At 41.8% G+C, this 20,744-nt stretch overlaps 1 protein-coding gene across 1 annotated transcript in view; it reads right to left on the bottom strand. All coding sequences in view use genetic code 11, as the record gives it.

Moving 5' to 3' along the window:
• The window catches only part of EGR_05557 (Ras-related GTP-binding protein D), a gene marked incomplete at both ends in the record, with an annotated part of 54,355 nt that overhangs the window by 22,127 nt on the left and 11,484 nt on the right, over nucleotides 1–20,744 (bottom strand). Inside the window, 7 exons of the mRNA XM_024494806.1 lie at nucleotides 497–548; nucleotides 1,676–1,743; nucleotides 1,826–1,907; nucleotides 4,748–5,026; nucleotides 6,824–6,970; nucleotides 9,042–9,413; nucleotides 15,875–16,017. Of these exons, the coding sequence (XP_024350726.1) occupies nucleotides 497–548; nucleotides 1,676–1,743; nucleotides 1,826–1,907; nucleotides 4,748–5,026; nucleotides 6,824–6,970; nucleotides 9,042–9,413; nucleotides 15,875–16,017 (1,143 nt within the window). The remainder of the gene's footprint in view (nucleotides 1–496; nucleotides 549–1,675; nucleotides 1,744–1,825; nucleotides 1,908–4,747; nucleotides 5,027–6,823; nucleotides 6,971–9,041; nucleotides 9,414–15,874; nucleotides 16,018–20,744) is intronic.

Raw genomic sequence — 20,744 nt, 5'->3', positions numbered from 1 at the left:
AACAGTGTTTACCACAAAACCCATAACTGGTCTGCGGCGATTTCAAAAGCGCATTAATTACACACTACTCTTCAACGTTTCGAAATGTAATATCTGTTAACGAGACAGTTAAACACGACCTTCAAGCTGAGCACCACCTATCAATGCTAAAATAAGTCAGCAAGCATTTTGGAAAACGAGTCTCACTCATTTGAGTACCTTTGTGGTAACAATAAAGCAGTGATGAAGGCAAAAGACGAGCCGAATACCCCTAACCTTAAGTACGGTGTTCTAAACAAGCGAACCTACTGTTGGAAACCGACAAAACTTCGGCATTCCCACAATCCACTTTGCAGAGGATGGGGGTGGGTCACTATAAACGGCGATTGACCACATTCAAAGTGGCGCACCGAACACCTCAATAGGCTAGAAAATTAGTAGAAAGTGAAGTAACCAGACCTTTACCACACCAAACCGGTAAGGTGAGACCACTACAATCAAATTATGAAAGGCTTACCAATTGGTCTTGCAATGTGTGGGCACCTTCGCAGCTCACTGGGGAGGCTTTGCTGTAAGTGAAAGAAACAGACACCAGTGAGGCTACCAATGAAGGCCAAGAACGATGGGCAAATATTCTTATCGGGTTTCCCCATCTCTTCGAACCACCCAAGAGAATGGTCCTTCCAAGAGCCCAGAAGTGAGTTCAAATCCCATCCCCTTCACTTATCCCATGCTACTTCATCGTGACACCGGTATGATGTACCGGTTAAAAGATAGCAATATTTTCAATATTATATTTTTTCAGGCGTTTAAACTGTTCATGTTAATCGCTTAAACACAGTTTAATGGCTGGATATTTTTGCCCTAGCCACGCATCCAAGCAAGAGGACAACTCTCAAAGCTCTTAAATCATTCCGCACTCAAGTCGTTAACCCACCTCAAGTTGGCGGTTTATCTTTGCAAGAAAACAAACATCGAAATAGTTAAATTTTGGTACTAAGGCGTACATTCCCAAACGGGAGCGTCCATCATCTCCTCTGCCAGTAACTTAATTATTCATACGTCTTCCAGAGAACCTTGAAGGTGCAAATAGCACGGTCATTCCTGATACCTATGAGCGAGTTAGCGACCCCGAATCGGATAATTATCCACAATCAACCCGGTGAAGTTGCATTAACAATCTGACCGAATGGCCTCGAGCCGAGTACCACTGGCACCAAGAATATTGTAACATCTTTTGAATAAAACAGTAATCCTTGATATTCCAAAAAGTTTGCTTTTATTCGATTATTTTTTATTGACTACACGAAATCCCATCACTCATTCGCTGTTGATTGGTAGAACGAATTCATTCCTATGATGCCTTTGTTCCGATCCAAGTGCTCCCCAAAAGAAGCTAGCAACAAATATACTTTTTAGGATCGCCTAGCAAATCAAGGCGTAATGCCTCCTCGTTTGGAAATCGTCCAGTTTGACTTCCCATTCGATACGATACGATTCCCACGATAATTGTGGATGGCTCTGATATCGTACCACTCGTATTTCCTGCTCTTCAGTCCTTCTGGGTTGCAAAAATGAATTTATTTACAAGCATACTCGTCCTGTATTATCTCTAGGATTAGCCTGGAATATAGAACAAGGCTCGAGATGAACAAGTAACCATCTCGAAATTAACTGTTTCAACAAGGAAACGCACCTTCCTCAGCAACCGATGCACCTCGGATTCCAGGTACTCAGAGTTCTCGTTTAAGCTGCGCAGCTTTTCTGAGAAAAAAGAAGAGATAGAGTTAGAAAGCAAACAAAGTGTCACGAGAAGGCTAAAAGTATAAAAGGAAACCACTCTCACGTTTCAGTTCGCGGCTCTTCTCCACTTTCTGGCGCAAAAGACAGACCTCATCCTTCAATCGACAGTTTTCTTTGAGCACATCCTGTAAAGGGGAAGAAAGTAAACAAGGATAATCCTGCTAACTCCTATTGTTAGTTAAATAGAGCACAGACCCATTTACAGACCGAAAGCCTATCAATGAAGCATGAATCAAAATAATTTTTATAGCATAGCGTGACGCAAACAGATCCAGCATTATTAACTGGACTTTAGCCAATTATTTCTAGTTCTCCCGATGTAAACCGTCCCACCTACTGAACTAGACCAAATGTTAAATATTTTGAATAAGTCTGTGAAACTTATAGAAACAACTTGGCGAAAACAAGACTTAGACAATATTTACCAACGGAAATCCCAGCAGTAACCGATTAGTAGGGAGGCGTAATTACCACCTACGCCATTAGCATTCCAGTGATGGCAAGTGGGTCATGAATGCGTTGGGCGCCTGAGGCTGAAGGACGCCAGCGATCCTACTGGCCTCGCTCCCATCAAAAAATGTTCTCGAGACCAAATTCAATTCAGCCCAAAAATTTTCATGCCAGAGTCAACGCTTCATGGAACATATAGCTCAACAAAACAAATGATAGCAATCTGCACTGTTTTAAATTACACAATAAATCTGCGCCGATTTGGTCAAACAGCACAATATCGTAGTTAGTCAGGTTGTTGTTGTTGCTGTTGGAACCAGAAAATGAAACCATTAATACTTGTGACTACTCAGTCGACCAAACTGGGAGTGGGGGGTTACATTGAAATCCATAAACTTCCATTCAAATAAATCATTACCTTTTATGGATTTTAAAAGTCGGCAAAAACCATGAACCTCTAAAAATGTATACTGACGACATCTGAGCCATAATGCGGTTTCGGAGGGCAGTAATTACACCTTCGGCATTCTTCATGGAACATTTGGAGAGAAGCCGCAAAAGGTCTAACGATGAAGGACCGGAATTCGTCCATGTTCATTTTCTACATTTTAAACTCACCTCAGATTCAGATCTCCCAAGAGACATTAACTGTGTAGAGACTGGGAGCTGCTTACTACGAAACCAATGTCACCAAGTAGATTTGCTAACGCTCTTTCCTCAATAGAGGACGTAATATTATCCACAAGTGTTCGCCATAAGCATCAACAACCTTGGAGCAATGGAGACCTAGTAATATTCGTTAATATTAATCTTCAATCTATGAAAATAAAGTGGATTACACTTTACACCTCACTCGACAAAACCCAAAAATCACCATTTAGTTTGCAAATAATACCAAAGTTTTGCAGTACTACTTGTATTGGGGTGTGGAGATGGAGGATCAAAAAGAAATGTGAAAATCCGAATCGTTGACTCGATAAGCTAATTGCAAAAGTCCTCATGAGCTTTGTTGATCCACGTGGAAGGCCGAGTTTCACCTATGCCTAAATTCACAAGACTACGCTAAGAAAACCGAGATAAATCTTCTATTGAATTTGAAAAAGTGCATCAAAGCTTCAGAGGATAAATTCTCAAGGATGTTTTATAATGTTTCATTTGTTGAACTCTTGAGTTCGTTAACAAGTCAACTAGGAGTTCCGCCGTTGTTCCTTGTCGGGTAGCCTGGCCTTTGGGCTATGCTGATGGCACCAAGTCCTTCTATAGGTCGTCAATGCATATTCTGCCAGAGCAATGTCTTCTCTCATCCTCAGGGGATTCTAGAGGGCGACAGAGTTCTGTCAAAAATGTTCACCTCAAGAAACGTATTGGTTTATTTGGTTTGAAGCACAATAGTGCTTACAACTAAGGCAGACGACGAAAACGTAGGCACAAAAGCGATGCATGAAAACGAAAGGAATGTCGGCAGTTTTGACTAAAGAAGTGCCAAGCACTACTAGCTGAGGTACTACATCAATTCAAGTACACGGATAGATCAGATACGGAAGGGTGGAGCCAAGGAGTGTGCCAATAAAAGTCAGTTAGTAAAGGGAAAGTGCGCAGCTTTCCGTAATTTTAATATCCACTCTGTGAGATGCAACGGTTACACAACAGACTGCCGGGTAGGCAAGCGACGTGGTAAACAACAGGCACTAATTCATTTCTGTAGGAAAAGCGAGAGTATCACATGACGTAAAGCGTGCCAATTATAAGCACAATTGTATAGTCAAATACCGGAGCAAGTGGCGAATAGGAATTGGCTCCATCAAAAGCATTTATAAACACGACATAGTTAGCTGCGATTGAGCTGGAGAAAAAATATAATGGGTGGAAATGCGGACAGGTAGATTTTCAAATAACTCCAGTTTAGAGAGCCGAGTCAAGGTCAAATAAAGGGAAATCGTTTTAACGACTTTATAGGTATCTTGTAACAATACAGAATGACACGTCATGGCAACTATGATTCAACTGCAAATTTAACTGGGAGGAGGCTAAGCCAGAGTAGAAAACGATGCAAAGAGAAGCCATAGACATTATAATCACATTACCGGACAGATGCACAGACACAAAGACAGTCGAGCTTTAGTGGAAGCTGGACACAATTAGACAAAATGGAAGAAAATATTCGTGAAAACTGAGACAATTTGGAAACTAAGGCATATGGAGATGCAGTGGCCGCAGAACAAGGTTGCAGAGACAAGCCTTCCGGCGATCTAGGTTTTGCATCCGATTGAAATGGAAAATGAAGGAGGTATACACAGGTAAGTAGGTGGAGGAATAGATGGATTGTCTATTAAAGACCTTAAATGGAGAAGTAATTCTCTAGCAGATGGAAATTAAAGGTTTAACTGACGGATGCACAGCCAAATGGATCAGACGTCAGCCCATGAATGAATGAATGGGCGCAAAGATAAGTGGGAAGAATAGTGATTTCCTGATAGACCAAGGGGTGGTTGGATACGCAGACAAAAAGACGTACCTCTAGATTGCCAAAGGTGAGTAATAGTTGAGAGCACAGGGAGTTGAGCTGGTAGGATACATCACTCTCCGTAAAGGAGGCTGAGGAGGAGGTGCCGCGTTCAATCAGACCACCACGTTCTAGACCCGCCACGAAAGCGACGGTAGCAGAGCGATGGTGCTCCACTAGGGCATGGAAACGACGTGCCTCGCGCTCGTTTAGCTCGCAGTTGTGGTGTGCTCGTGCCGAGAGCGCCCGCTCCTGTCGGCACTCCTCCTCCATCGACTCCAATTGCTCTCGCTGATGAGTACGAATAAAACCAATTAAATAGATTCAGAAAGCAGGTATTACTCGATGGATAAGAGTCGTATCCCACCACCTATGTTTGTATTCACTTATCGGTCTAGAAGAATACCCGTCTGGAAGCCCTCACTGCAAGACACCCAAACGAACCGCAGAATATTACAGTCGAGGAGAGGTGGTCAACAGAATGTTAACAAGGCTGGTATTTGCACTAGATGAAAATTGATCAGCCGAGCCTTTTCCAGTCTTCTCAACCAGGATTTATATATGCTGAACGATGCAACTATTTCCAGACATGCGTATTCCATCGCCTAGACAAAAGTAACTCAGAAACGAAGTTGCCATCAGCGTTGTTCAAATCTACCAGTCAAGATGCTGCAGCAAAAAGTCGCGGAAGGATGACATCTCCCTTGAGTGACCAAGCGTGCAGAAGCTTCCAACAGAAGGATCATCAAATTGGAATCGATTTCCTTCAACTATTCAAACTTCAATCCACGGAAAACGACGAGTCAGGTCCGATTCTTCCACAAAAGTGCTAGCAATGGCGAAATATGACCAGTTAATGACCCTGCACGCTACAAGAGCCTGAAAATAATTAGTATTAAAGGAGGAGAGACAATAGCGAAGAACACGACTCCATGAATATATTTAATATCGTACAATTTATTGTTTTTCTTTCAGTAAGATAATTCTACGCTATGCTGACTCTGGAGAATATATTTCAGTCATATACAGCGTATAATAATGCGGTTCGTAATCAGGATATAATAGGTCAATCCTTTAAAACCTGGGCAGAAACCCACTATTAGATTAGGATGTCTTCGCCCTCCAGGCCTGAGTTGTCCGTCTTTAAAAGGCATCCCAAAGAATCAGTTAATGGTATAAAAGAGCACTTACTAGCGGTCAGGCGTCATTGATATTTTATGACGTCTTTGCTGTTAGGTGGATTAACCTCACACCACAACTCAGGGAATTTATAGCAGCCTAACTAATTATTTCACAGTATTTGCTCAGAAATTATCCCGACTTAAAAGGCAGTAGCAAACCGACACATGCTGTGCCTCAAGTCACGATGGTGTGCATATCACCTCTCAGATATTCAGCCATCAGATCTAAAGAACGATTGTTGCGCTATTCAATGAACAGATTGTATTGTCTTGGTCCTTTAAAAGTATTTCAGCTCAAAAAGACGATCTCAGCTAAAGGCGTTTATAAACTGGGCGTCGCAGCTTATGAAGTTACCTGTCGATTTCTGTCAAGACTTAGGGTTGTAGTATGCTTTGTACAAAACCAGGTTGTTTAATAGATGGTCAATGTCTGTCAAACGTTCTGAAGATACTTCTGATGGGAGGTTGCGCTACAGGCTGGCAAACAATCATTCTACCCGCAGAATACCCGTCGTACTGTCGAAAGGACAAATTACACGTGTTCTATTTTCACTTAGCAACAAAACGGACTTCACTCATTGACCCAAAATCGTATTACTTGGTGACAACCTGAAACTATAATATAAAAAGGTAAAAGGGACTTGCTAATCCTTCCGAAAAGCCTGCAAAATTAATTTATCAAATTCAAAAGCAGAAATCCTGTCTAGCTAGCAGAGCAGCATCAGGCGCTATCTCCTGTCTGCAGTCAAAACAAGCCCAAAATTAATTTGCCGTCTGATTGCGATTTCTAGATATTTTCGTAGATAACAATACCGTAGTGTTGACCAATTACATTCGATAGCGGCCTGAACAATACAGAAATTATGTGGATGCAGCTACTATTCCCTTTGCAAAGTGAATAATTTACCAGACGTGAGATTTGCTCTGTGGCGGAGGCAAGGGATTCTGAAGTTTGAATGAGGTCGTCGTTCAACCGATTGATCTCTTTATCCTTCGCCTGCACCGGACCCTCTTCCTCCGCAGCCTCTGTTTGAATTGATGCACTAGTGGATTTCTACAAGACGCACGTGAATCACGGCGTGACCTCGTAAGTTGGACGATTGCATGAGATAGTAAGGAAGGAGTATGGGTGGTAAGGTGATGAGATCTAAGTGCAAAAAGTTAGCAAGTGATGCATCTAATATTTAGTCTCGTTCAATCTAAAACAAGTTTAAAAACGGACAAAAACAGCTTAGAGTGCAAGTTGTAGAAAAGACACTAATATGGAAACGTAGATCTTAAATTGAATTATGTTAAAAACAGTTATTCAACCGGTTTTACAATTCATTAAACGAAAATTGGGAAAAAGTGCAACACAGGGCTTTATAACCTATGCACGGGGCCATTTTTAATCATTATCAAAGAGGAAATTTGTACAAAGACGACAAATCTAAAATCAAACAAGCCCAGCTAAATTCACAGGCAATATATCTAGAACTAAAGTGGAAAATAGAACCAACTTAGGGACGAACGTTAACTTCGGATAAGTCAAAATTTATAATAACTCAAATTGAAACAAAAATCATATAACACTAAAACGGGGAGCAAAAGAGTGAAATCTTTTAATCTATTTGGCAGAGAGAATCGGCATAGGTAAAACTGCGACGCACCGATTGAGGGAAGGAAAAAAATAGCGAGCCGACATAAATCGTACCACACAAAAACACAGAACTTGAATTATCCGTCACACGCCTTCACACTAGCCGAATAAGCTTACATACAAAGGGAAGAAGATAGGACAAAAATTTGCTCAAATCCACCACCAGCCACGGATAACCAAATCGCAGTTTGTGGTTTAGTTTCTTTAAGCTTGAAATGCCAACTTCGGAAACAAAAATTCTAGACAGGTAATTTTGTGCCTAAAAACTCCAGAGCGAAGGTGACCAAGCCAAAGGAATGCCTACTGTTGAGCAGCTGATTTATTTCCGTTAAGAAAAATAAAAGAAACAGAACATGTGAGCATTAGCCTCACCAGCTAGACAGATTCTGCCGGGGATAAGTGAGTACCACAGTTGGCAGATCCTTTATTGAGACCAATAAAAAACCTTGGGCTCGAAAGCCAACAGTTGACAGGCCTATATTTATGGGGCTGCAAGGGGAAATAAATTGCGAAAGATGAATATAGAGATTAAAGTGACGACGACATCAGCCAAACTTTGTTCCGAAAAAAAGGAACGAGACATCGCTTGGGATAATGCTTTATTACACACACATTAAATTTTAACCAGGTTTCACAATCGCCTACTGCTAAAATAAATCGTTTTAGAAGGGCTAGATCGCATAATGTCAATTAATTTATCATGCAGGAAAAACAGACTTACCAACTCACCCAGTAAATCTAGTTTTAGCGAACTTGTGTAAGGAAAGTGAAGAGCTATTTACTTAAGAGGAAGTCGGAAGGTCAGAATTCGAAATGTCATGCTAAAGACTGCAATTAATCCCAAGGGAGTGTGTTTCGTGTCTGTGTAACTAGAAGTGAGCAGATAAGGGCAAATTCAACGAGAGTGGGTGATGGGCCCGTCTACCCTTTTCAGAGGATAAGGGAAGAGAAAGCAGGACTAGATCACTTATGTGGAAAGATGGGAGATTGTTCAACCTACTAAAGCGACCGCCATAAACTGAAGGTGTCCACTAACAATTGCAGTAATTTCAATCAACATTTATATGCAATACTCGTACGTTAAATGAATAAAATGCGTTCAGGAGGTGAGAAAAAATCGTAGTCGCGGTCCGCAAACAATACACAATTGTCCTGACAAATAAAGAAAGAAATCAATCCTCAGGAAGTGAATGAAACCAATGGCGAAAAGAAAAAGGAGAGGAAAACTCGATGATTCCAAGATATAATTAGATCCTCAGAGTAATTCCCTGATACAGACTTCAAATATGGAAAATTAGCTGTTAAGTAGGTGACTGAAACAGACATGATATTAGTAATTAGACGAGCATTAAATTCTAGAAAAACATAGTATCGAGGCCATAAATCATGTTCCAACTACCGATAAAGGTACTATTAACAAGTATTTGTCTGAGTTCACAGAAAGAAACGACAAATAAGCAGAGTATGCTGATATCTGTGTACTCACTGTCTCCACAGAAGCTTGCAAGCCCACCTCCTTCCTCTCCACATCCCTGAAAGCACGCAACTGCTCCACCAATTGATCCACCTCAGCGTTGCGCCGCGAGAGGGCCGCAGCCAACGCCTCCGCAAAAGCAATTGCCTCGGGAGTCAACAAACCCGCGGCGGTGACCTCGAAGGCCAGGCGACCCTGCAGAGTACCAAGATCATCAGTGAGGTGGCGGCGTGCCATGTCGGCTGCCGCCTGTGCCTCTTGTGCCATCACCAACGCCGTCTCCATGGTGTCGTGTTTGGTTTGCATCTGAGCGAGTAAGTCGCGGAGACGAGAGACTTCAGTGTCCGTTTCAGAGGTGTGAGCCATGGCTTCTTGAAGCTGTTTCTGGGAAGACGGAAGAAGAGAGGAAATAAGGAACTAAATCAATGTTGATTCGAAGCATTTACAGTGAAGTGAACAGTGTGAAGATTGTAGAGGAGTTGATAATGCGTTTTGGGACATTATGAGAGAAGAAAGAATTTCAACAAAGAAAATCAGGTCAGAAGTTAAGAACTATCACCCAAAAAAAACCGAACATATTCCTAAAGGATTCAAGTAGGCTCGTTCAGGAAGTAGATAAAAGCAAAGAAAATTTATTCGACCGCCACTGAGCGATTATGAGAAATGAAAAGAGGAGTTAGATTACCAAAACAAATTGAACACGGTATTCGTACCAAAGATTAAGTGGGAATCAAAGATATTTCATGCGACAACTTCACAGAAAAAAGGTCATGAGGCCGTTTCAAAGATGAAAAAAGATAAAGGGAGTAACGGTGGCTTGTACCATTCACAAGGGAAAGGGCCGAATGAATAGGGGAACCAGACAAACTGATACAAATTTGTTCGACTCGCAGTGCTCCTTCCGAATACTCTACAGGGATCAATGGAGACTTCGAGGGGAAATAATTGTGAAGCTGTCTTCAAATGGAAGAGAGAAATCGCATAAATACTTGCATGGACCAGGCAAGGCTTTTTAAAGATTAGGCGACAAAAAAAACTTAATCCTACTGCTTTAATAAGCCGGAAATGGCGTGAACTTACGACATCCACAACATACAGATAACAGATTGTACAACAGTTCCAAGGAAAGGAGGGAATATTTGGACAAAATTTGCCAAATGGAATGATGTAATCTGTGAATAAGATGGTAAAAACTTATTGGAGGAATCAAACAATCAACATCAAATGGCGGAGCTAGATGAAGGATGTGAAAAGGGCGACTCGCAAAGACGAAATAAGTCAACAGCAGTGGGGAAACGCGGACAAATGCGTAATTAAACTTATCTACAAAAGTTTAACTACTCCAAATGAACATATTATCATAACTAGAGGTTTGTGTAATAGTTCCTTTTCAACAGTTGGACTCACAGTGACGTGCAGCATCTTCCTCGAACGGGCAGAAGGATAAGTGGTTTCTTGCCACTAGCTTTGTCCCCCCCCTACCCCACGCATACCTTTCGACGGGTGAAGCTATCAGCGTTATCCATTTTGCCATCTATTATTTTTGAAAGAAAACCACTGTCATATGATTCTATGGGTGATTTTTCACACGAAATAAAGCACCCAAACTTTCACACTAGTGCCACTAGCACGTCATGCTTATTAGACTAGCAAATGACTTTCATTAAATAGTAGGAGTTAAGAAGTAACTTCATTCCTCCAGCAAGCCGATTGCCTAAAAAGCCTGAAGGCACACCTGGAGTTAAAGAAAAACAGAATGTTGGCGTCGCCAACTGACGTAAATTTCAGTACGCGTGGAGGAATAATTGAGGCTTTGTTTATGTGACGCTGTGAATACACCCACCGGTATGGCATACTATGTGGAAGCACTATTTACTTTAAAGGCCATTTCAAATGACCACCTCTGCTAAAGATAAGAAAGTGGTGAGTAGTGCTCGCCTAGTGTGTATCAGCCAAATGAGAATGAATTGAGCTGTCTCAACTTCAGCCTCTAGCTGCCCAGTGACACACAAAGCCTGTCATTGTCAGTCATGCTTTCTTAAAGTCGCCTTGAGATGAAGTGGGAGTTTTGTTACCTCTCCAGAAAGTGAGAACAGATTGACCTTAGCAAAGTTGAACACGCCACCTGTGCTAAATTTGACTGAAAATAAATTGCGCTTAGCCGATGCCATCGGTTCCTAAGGTCACCGCCTTGAGACTAGGTAGACGTGTGACTAATTCACCTGGCTGAGAAAAATGAAACGGTACTCTCGATTTTTCAGGCTTTTATAAAAAGAGCATAAAGTGGAGGCAATTTTACAGGTCAAGGTGTGAGTCACAAGACCAAAGTGATGGAAAGCGGTAAGAGACTATGTCAACTTTGGAACGCATGTATCACGCACAAAGACCACTTCATGCAATCGTCAAAGTCGCTGCTACCGCTAGTCGCGAGTGCATGTGTGTTTACATTGGAGCGAGGGGGAGGAAATGACTGGCCCCGTCATCATCACACCAAAAGGAATAGGAACACGCTCGGGATGTGAATAAGCTAAAGCATTCACACGAAAATGACACTCTCGAACCCCCCTTTTGAGGCAGCACCAGATGGATTGCCATCGTCATAACTCCTAAGCTTTGACAAATCGAAGGGCCTAGGCAATCTCGAAAATGCGTTTTAGGGGGTATGAGCAGGAAAGCAGCTTTTACCGACACAAGAGTGGCCAGGAGTTAAAAAGCGGAACTCTATGCAACTGGCGTGGAAACCAGTTCACAGAATGTTTAAAACCATATGAAATGTTATACAGAATGTTTTCTGACATTTTCGGTCAGTTTAGCTGACTCCCCTCACCTCCCTTTGGTGGTAGCATCATCATCACCACTGGACATGAAGTCGGATGAAACCGGTCAGATGTATTAAAATGAGGTTACATGTAAAACAGCTGCTAAACGTGCTGAACTATAACCATCCACAACAACTACTCAGTACAATCAACCGATCAAATGACTGGTTATATTCCGCCCTCTACGTTTCTTGTTGGAGGGCGGAGAAAACAACACACCTACCGGATTACTTGTCGAGTGCCACAGCGTACCCTTCGCTTTATAAAAAAAGCATTCAGCAACAGTTGGGAGATGTCTGTATTTAACTAGATATCCTACCAAGAGAGACTTTTTTGACAATTGCAATTCGGCTGACGACCTGCTCAACTTATGCCACTAGACCTCCAGTCCTCACGAGAGGGTAACGAAGCACTCTCAGACAAATGCGCCTTGGAATATTTTCAGGAATGACTAAGGGGGATACGGTATCAAAGGGCAACGACAGTCGTAGAGGGAATGCTACAAGAGAGGTGGCAAAGACATCATAAAAAAGCTACAGCAAGCATAAAAATACCAGGTCGATTAGGTAGTTCTAAATTCAAGCCGGTATCTCTCACAGATTTGGTTGCAAACGGTCCTCCTTCGTATGACTACTGAAAAGATGTCTGAATGCCATCTAAATGGAGCCTGAAATATCTTGGATTGTGGCCATCACTAAGTAATACTACGGCATGAATAATAAATGAGTCAGCCACAATGGGCGATTTGCTGAGATTGGTTCCCTAGTGAAAGACAGGGGGCAAACACAACGTCAAAAGAAAATCCCACCACTTAATGTAAATGTCAAGCTACCAATTAGACTGCCGGGGATGAAAAAAATCATTTCTCTTCACCCACTCCACAGACTCGGTCGCCACCAGCTGACAAAATTAAGCTATCAACAGTGCCTTAGACACGTGTGCTCTGCCCGACTGCTGGGGACCCACCTTCTCGATTATAAAGCCAGAGCTGCACACTTTCTTACCGACAAATATGAAACCGAATGAGAGGGCTACATACCTCTCACATTATGTCTGCAGTCCGGCGAGGACAAAAAATAGATGGAGGAAAGAACCCACCACTTCTAAGTAGGACGAACCAACAAAACTGTGAGGAACGCAGAGCTTTCTGTGGTGGTAGAGGCAAAATCATTGGGAGGAGTAGATGCGAGCAATCAGTCAGTCAAGGAAAGTGGATAATAAGTGGCGACCAAAATTGTTTTTGACATCAGTGATAATAATAATGGAAGGTGTTTGTCGTTATGACGGAACGAAACGAACTTGCACATAGTCGAGAAAATGGACAGTTAGTCGCCTTGATGGACTACGCATAAAATGAGGCTCAGTTCAACTCCATGGCAGAAATTGCCATAGCACACGCTTGCATACTCCTGCTAACAGGTTATCCCAGCAGATACCTTAATGACTAAGATGGCCGACCGGAGGATGCCCACGCGTGAATCGTACAGTTAAGATTTTTCGGATTGAAAACATCCACTTCAAGTACGATGCCAACAACTTCTGAGATCAACTTTCACTTTCCAAGGTAACTTTCGGAAGAATGTACAACACAGGAACGGCCATATACTAATTTATTTGCCATTAATTAATTTGAAACACCCCTATTCATATGCCCCTGCTTTATCTGCCCTCAGGGAATCGCACTAAGGCCTACAAGACACCCCATCAACTTTACGTCATAAAACAAATAGAACTTGGGCGATTTTTCAAATTTGGACTCCAAATCTGCAATATAGTTTTGCTGCACTCTGAATAACAAACAAGGAGGGGTTGAACTGTCGATAAGGGTACTTAAGACAATGAATGAGCTCCATTTCAGGGAAAGGAATTTCTGCGTTTCTTAAATCAAAGTGGGTGGCGACTGATGGAATATAAAGAAAGCACAAAGATAGAGCTGACTGATGTGCTAAATGATAAGTGCTTTACTTAGGGCCCAATGTAGTACCGAAGCTAAATAGCTGTGAAATTTTTCCCCGTGAATTTAGCACCAAAAAATGGCCGTTTCTCCCGTCTTCAAAGCTTCGTAACTAACTGCATCGAAGATAGCATATCCTCGAGTCGGAGTCAAATTCCAACCTTACTTTAGAAAAGAATCACCAACATTATGCTCACTACATCATAAGGTTCGTTATACTAACTTGAGAAATACGCTTCATACTAAAAAAGCCCGGCTATAAAGGGACAATATGCATGGAATCTGCGTGGTTGAAAAAAAGATAAGTTGACAAGGCAATGTAGACGCACACAATCTCCCTACCACCTTGCGTCCAAAAAGTGAGGTACAAGTGGTGGTTTGACAAGATCCCTCGCGTGTCGGACAATCCACCTCGGAAGAGAAAAAAATACTGGCGTCAAGAGGGCCGTTACGCATAGGCGACTTCCCACGACTTTTAGTAACCGTAGTTACTTGAGATAGGTTCTTATACGATGTGAACATGAACTGGAGTTACGAATATCGAAATATCTACAGGCTTGATGCCCGCATAATCGAAATTGTGACAAAATCATTATGCTTCGAGGCGAATACGGGAATTGGGTTGTAAAGGAGCAGCATGTGGTGACTAGACACTCACGACGGGAAACTGATAATCCCACACCCTGTGTAATAATGCATCCTGAGAAAACAGCAACTATTGCCCCGGCGATTATAGCCGCCTGGTTTAGGGTATAAGGTGCTCATTGCCAAAGTAGAGTGCATTCACCAGTGGAGCGCACTCCGATCAAAGGGAATGAATTATGAACAATGGGTGGGTAAACACCTCTTAATTAATGTCTTTACCACACGACTGCATGCGGAGTGCTACGCTCTCATTTTTACCGAACAAAACACACGTAGCAGTACAGCTTATAGAAGGCGCCTTTAGATTCCAGTTGAAAAAAAGCAGTAGCACCTATCCATTTGTAAATTAAAGCTATAAAAGGCCGTTTCGAATAACGAGAATGCAGGGGAGAGGATTTGATCATATCCTAGCTGGCCGAACAGGCTGTTAATGAACGAAATAAACCAAAGGAATCGGAAGTCTAAATGTCTTACATGAGGAGAACTGCCAGATAGTTGGAGAATACCGGAAGGATAAAAAACGGACTTTCAAATCCTAAAAAGAGACCTCAATATTACAAAATGGGAGTGTCTTGAGTAATAAATATGGAAAAAAGAAGTGAGCATTCTTCAACATTTTTGTCATTCAAGAACTTTGCAAGGTATTTAGCTGCCCTATACTGTTGATGATAACTCAAAGGGAACGCTGGGGAAACAAAGAAAAGTCTCCAGCATAAACGGATTCAAAACGAATTGTAATAAAAGCATTCAGAAGAGAGGTGTGATTAAAATAAACAGCAAAGTCATTCTACAAAGCATTTGCAACGCAAAGCAGGGGTATGACGAAGTGCGGTACTTCAGCAGCCTAAAAATAAAAATTTTAAGTGACTTGAGACAGTAAACGATACGATGACTGAGAGCACAGCCACACTAATCATTGATGCCACTGCCACTCGAGAGAAAACGGTACAATTCTTTTTTCAAGCTTATATATGCTATTTGCGATAGATCAGTGATGGAGTGGATGACAAAGAAACAATCACATGTCGAGTAAATTCCGAATTCAAAAAACTAAAGCAAGAGTGGATCATTTAGTGATGTGAGAGCGCCCCGAGTTCTACCGTAGATCGAGGAAGGTGGAAAATTTAAGTAGCAGTCGGCGAGAAAACAATTTATCAGCTCTTGTTTCGTCAAGACCAAATACTTGGCTTTTAAAACAGTTTGCATAAAGAATTTTCAGTGGGATGCCATTGATTTAAGGGATAACTCGTAAAATTCGTGGTGAGTCGGTGGTAGACTGCGTAGGACAGTGAGAAGAGCAACCATACAAACCAGTTCCAGCTAAAAAATAATTGAATGCAAACGCCAAACCACTACATACCACAGTGTTTTCAGCACCCCACAATTACAAGAATAAGTTGGTGAGAGAGAGGCAATCAGTTACCCACTTCAAGGCTGCGAATTTGACTCCGAGCTGACTCGAGCTCACGATGAAAGACGGAACCAAGATTCTCCCCATTAGAGGGCATCGGTGCGAGGTTGGTGGTGATCGCCGACATGCTGACATCGAAGGAGGTCTCCACGGGAGCATCTGAAAAGGCAGTAGAATACAATAAATCGACCATTCTTCTGATAGCCGCAGTAATTAATGTGCACGTGGTTCTAATAACGCCTCATGTATATTTTGTGGCTGCACTAGTCATCGCTCGTATTAAAACTTCAAGAGTTACTCGGTCGAGACATTGTTGGCAGCATGGTTAAATCTGCTTATTACCATCAATTTCTTTGCAAATGAAACCTAATAAATCCAAAAAAGACCAATCGACAATCAGAAAGTAGTTAAACAAGTGGGTTCCGAAAGGAACGAACAAATTAAAAGGAACGAAGGGGTTTCTAACATGGCGTTCTCATAAAATTTGCTTGGTAAGAGATCTCCACCACTTGAATGGCCGGATTGAGTGATGACAAGCAGACGTGTTCATGCCTGAATGGTAGTAAACTTGAATAAAGTACACTTTCAAGCCATGAACAGAATTATCATATCGGAAGCCGGAGCTAGAAACTCCAAGCTTCTCGAAATATTCAGCAGTTTCATGATCTTCCAGCTATGTAACTGTTGTTGAACAAAATTTCTGAAATGTAAATGAGAAAATATTAAAGAGGGGATGTATAACATTGCCACTTAGAAATGAACTGTGCACCCAATTGAGTGTGATAAGCATAGCAAGAAAAAATATTCCTCACTGCTTCTCTCATCCATTCGAAATCAGGTTTCTGACTTTCAAAACAACTCTCAGAGGTCCTTATAACAGAATTGTACTATTTTCTGTGAAGAGGATCAGAAGAAGCAATGTTTAGCCAGGGAATAGGGGAAGAAAGTTGTACGATGTTGCAGCAGAGCTTACAAACTGCTATTTTATAGCTGTCTAAAAATCTTCCATGGTAAAAAATGCACCAGACATTGCATAGTACAAACCGTGTGTCGGAATCACTTCTCAATGTGATGCAAGACCCAAAAAAGGTGAAAAGACAAAAAAAACGCAAGATTGATGACGCCCCAAAAAAGCAGTGATAAAAGATGAAATGATAAACCCCAATAAGTGAGGCACTGCGATGAAAAACAAGCACAGCTGTGCCTAAATAACTATCCAAACTCGAAAAAAACGTCTCTTGAGAAACTTTATCAACTATGTGAGATACAAAACAGCAAACTTGACAGACGGTGTAAGAAGTCTAGGCAGATTTAAAACACTGCAATTCAACAACAGAGTATCATTCAGAAGGCTATCAAAAGTAAGGAACTGCAATATCTTAAGAGGCGAAACGCAAAGGAAACTGCATGGAAGCAAATTAAAATAAAAGTTAAGTGGTTTACAGAACAAAGAATAAAAACAAAACCCTCGGACTACCAATCGAATTCGCTCAGCCTTGCTCGATTTGGGCATGAACTTAAAGCCTTTCAAGCTTTGGTACCTCCGGCACGAAATAGTCTAAAATATGACTACACAAAAGATACCTCAGCGATTTAATCTTCCGAATAATGTACTTTGGAGGACAGAAGGTGCTCAATAATTGTGGACAAAACTGAACCCCACACCGACTCAACGTGACTCGGAGGTAAGGCTTAGATGATCCCCTTTCAATAGTTTTAGACCTGTTCGAGATGTGGTGCAAACAGAAGTGTCTCAAAACTGAGTTCGGCGGAACAGTCTGCGTGTAATGCCACTACCATCCACCTTCATCTGCATTTAGCTCGACAGATGTTTCGGTGAGTCACAGTGCAGCAAAAAAGGAAGAAATGGATGGACATTATCGAGGGGAAATAACCCCCAAAAATAGGGGAATGTGGCCAGTGAACTTCGAATGTCAAGCATGGCCCCCATTACAAAAATGTCAAAAAACTTGGGGACACTCTTCAAGGGCTTAGTCATCCGGCAGCGAGACGGACATAAAAGCATAGGTAGGCACGCATGCATCCGCGCACAATCCACACCTCAATCACATACTTGAAGGGAGGAAATGGGTTCGCTGAACATCGGGGTTAGCTCATGCAGGGTCAATGCTGAAAAACTCAATTTTAAAAGCTCCCAGTGATGTTATAACTATTACAAAATAACCTCATTTAGGAAGGGAAAACGTAGGCAACACGTTGATTAGTAAAACAACTATTAAGACTTTTACGAAACAAGTGGTCTGTTATGGTTGGGAAGTCAAGGTTAAGAAAGCTTAGACAGAAAGTGCCCAAAAATTACCGAATAAAGGGATAACAAATCTCTAGTAATTTTCGCAGTTAAGGCATAAATTGTATCATATGCGACAGCTCAATTCTGCAGAACTGAAACGAAGAAAAGGTTGGAAAAATGGGGAAAAACTGCGACAAGTTGTTAATGAAATAAAAATCAGAACGCGAATCTGAATATCATCAAAGAGCTAAAAGGACTGCAAAAAAAACCTCGCTTTACATTCGCTGTGCAACCCAGGCAACGTATCCATAGATTATCACAAGTCTGGTTCCCAAAAAACGTACAATGAATGCATAAAATCCCAGTGTGTAATGTTTCGCTTAATTAAGGGATATCAACTTAGTGTTTGCTGCCTCACGGATTAGTATCCGTACTGCATTACCACATCCTCAGAAATGTGGCACTAGTTTGCACTAAGCTCCAGTGGCAGCGATACCCTCAATGCTAACTCCAGTAATAACCAGTCCTCAATGATGCAAACAGAAAGGCAAATAGGCGTGAATTCGAAACTTCAAAGCCGTCAGCCCTGGCCGGTAAGGTCAACTTTTAATGGCATCAGATGCATTTGAACCTTAGATTCTCGACATTTTATAGCAATTCAGCAGCTGCCTTAACAGACTTGACATCAGCTTGTACCATGGACTCCAGAGTGTCAAAGATCCCGGTTGCAATTCCTCCCACTTAGGTGAGCAACTAACAGCAAAATGCAGCATGTGGAAAGAGTCGTCTTATACCCTAATAAACGACGAAAGCATTTTTAAGCGGGTGTTCCCGTTTTCTGAAGTTAGTAATGATGAGATCGAGAAGCACCAATGTTTACATGTGACTGGATGGCTAACAATTTATGAATTCAAATAATGTCAAAAGGTCATGCATTTAATTATATGCAGTAGGTCAAAGGGGGCGCTGCAAGTTGACCTACAGTTGGAGGCATTTTTCAACTGTAAATAAAAAGATAAAAAGAGGCAGTCTGCAGTCATTGAGACAGAAAACATTGCTCACCTTATGGACTGATACCCGACTACCTCCAGTAAGTAAGAAAACGTACTCCTATTTAACAAGGTATTAGTGTTGACCAAACACTGGAAATGAAGCAGATGAACCGATATAATCAGTAAACGATCCAACTCTGAATTTACTCCTTCATGATGTAAATAAGGTGAGTAGGCGCGGATCAAAAGTTGTAAAACAGCCTGTACTGTAAGGCAAGATAAAGTGCTTCGCCTGGGTTAAATTTCGATACCACCAGTTGACATTAAAGTTGAAATCTTACAGTTATAAATTATCCGTTACTGAGTACGCATTCTTCGGGCCAAGGTGACAGCGTTCCTAGGCCTCACCTCTGCTTTACCCTGCCGCGGATGTACATAGCAACGCTGGTCTGCGCAATCAAATACTCAGGTCATGGAGAAGGATATCCGCCTCGGAGCGTGAAACACATTGAGAAAACACTCTATTTATTCAGTTAGAGTCTTTATATATCTCTACAGTTAAGCAGAATGATGAAGTGAGAAAGTGGACGAATGGCAGTGGAAAATTTAGCATCCACCAACCATCCGACGGAAAGCCCTGATGGGGCACTGACATAGTGAGGTAGAGCGCCACACTGAGGTCAAATTTTAAAGCCGCTAGTAGGAGTAGAGATTTAGGGCTTTACGCTGTAAAACTTTTCCATTTAGAGTTGACCTTAACCCTCGCAAATGTAAAAAAATAATATAAAGGCCACCACTTTTTTGGAAATCATTAACAGACGAAAGGATATAACGGGTTCGGAAATCCACAGTAGGAAAAAAAGACAGTTTGTGATATAATAAGCCATCTCTGAGATGCATGAAACCCAGGACACCCGACCTCACGAATTGGATGGCTTGGCAATTCGAGAAACCATCAGAGATAAGCTAGAAGAAACGACAGAAGGTCCCCGAGCGCACAAATGACTCACGCCGGAGAGTGAATGCATGCATGAGTGTGCGTACGACGAGGGAGTGAATGAATCAGCAAAGGAACAGCGCAAAATGCGCTGGAGCATGACTGCACAGACTCTCCCGTTTCTAATGCCGCGAATCGAGATATTAATAGTACATGAACAACAGTTGGTCTACCGCTTAGTTGGACACAATAGGGATAGTAGTCTCTGAATACCACGACGTGAACGGGGGAGAGGCTGGTTATCAGACCATTAAACGGGGACTACTGATGGGGTCACATACACTTACATCGATTAGCATGTTTCTATCCCCTCCATTCGCACTACTAAAACAAACAGCCCTGCGACAACCAACGTGCTCATTACAACCGGTATTAATGTAAGCGAAATTATGCGACTTCCTATATTTGCGTAACCACGATGTACACAAATTAGTACCATCAAAGGACATTTGCTGACTTTGGACAGGATTACATGGGAAAAAACTATTGCTTTCTTCATGGTTAAAAACGTTCGTAGATGTGCATAACGGTTGAAGAGGAGGAAACAAGGGCTGTAATAAATCGCTGGAATGTTCCATGGAATGGGAAAAAATTACGGGCGCCCATTCATCATTGGTATTTTCGTACTTTAAGTTGGTAGTTCCCT

Source organism: Echinococcus granulosus (genome assembly GCF_000524195.1).
Source record: "Echinococcus granulosus chromosome Unknown EG_S00042, whole genome shotgun sequence".
NCBI classification, from domain to species: domain Eukaryota; kingdom Metazoa; phylum Platyhelminthes; class Cestoda; order Cyclophyllidea; family Taeniidae; genus Echinococcus; species Echinococcus granulosus.
The sequence above is the reverse complement of the archived record's forward strand: the minus strand, read 5'-3'. Positions and strand labels throughout refer to the sequence as shown.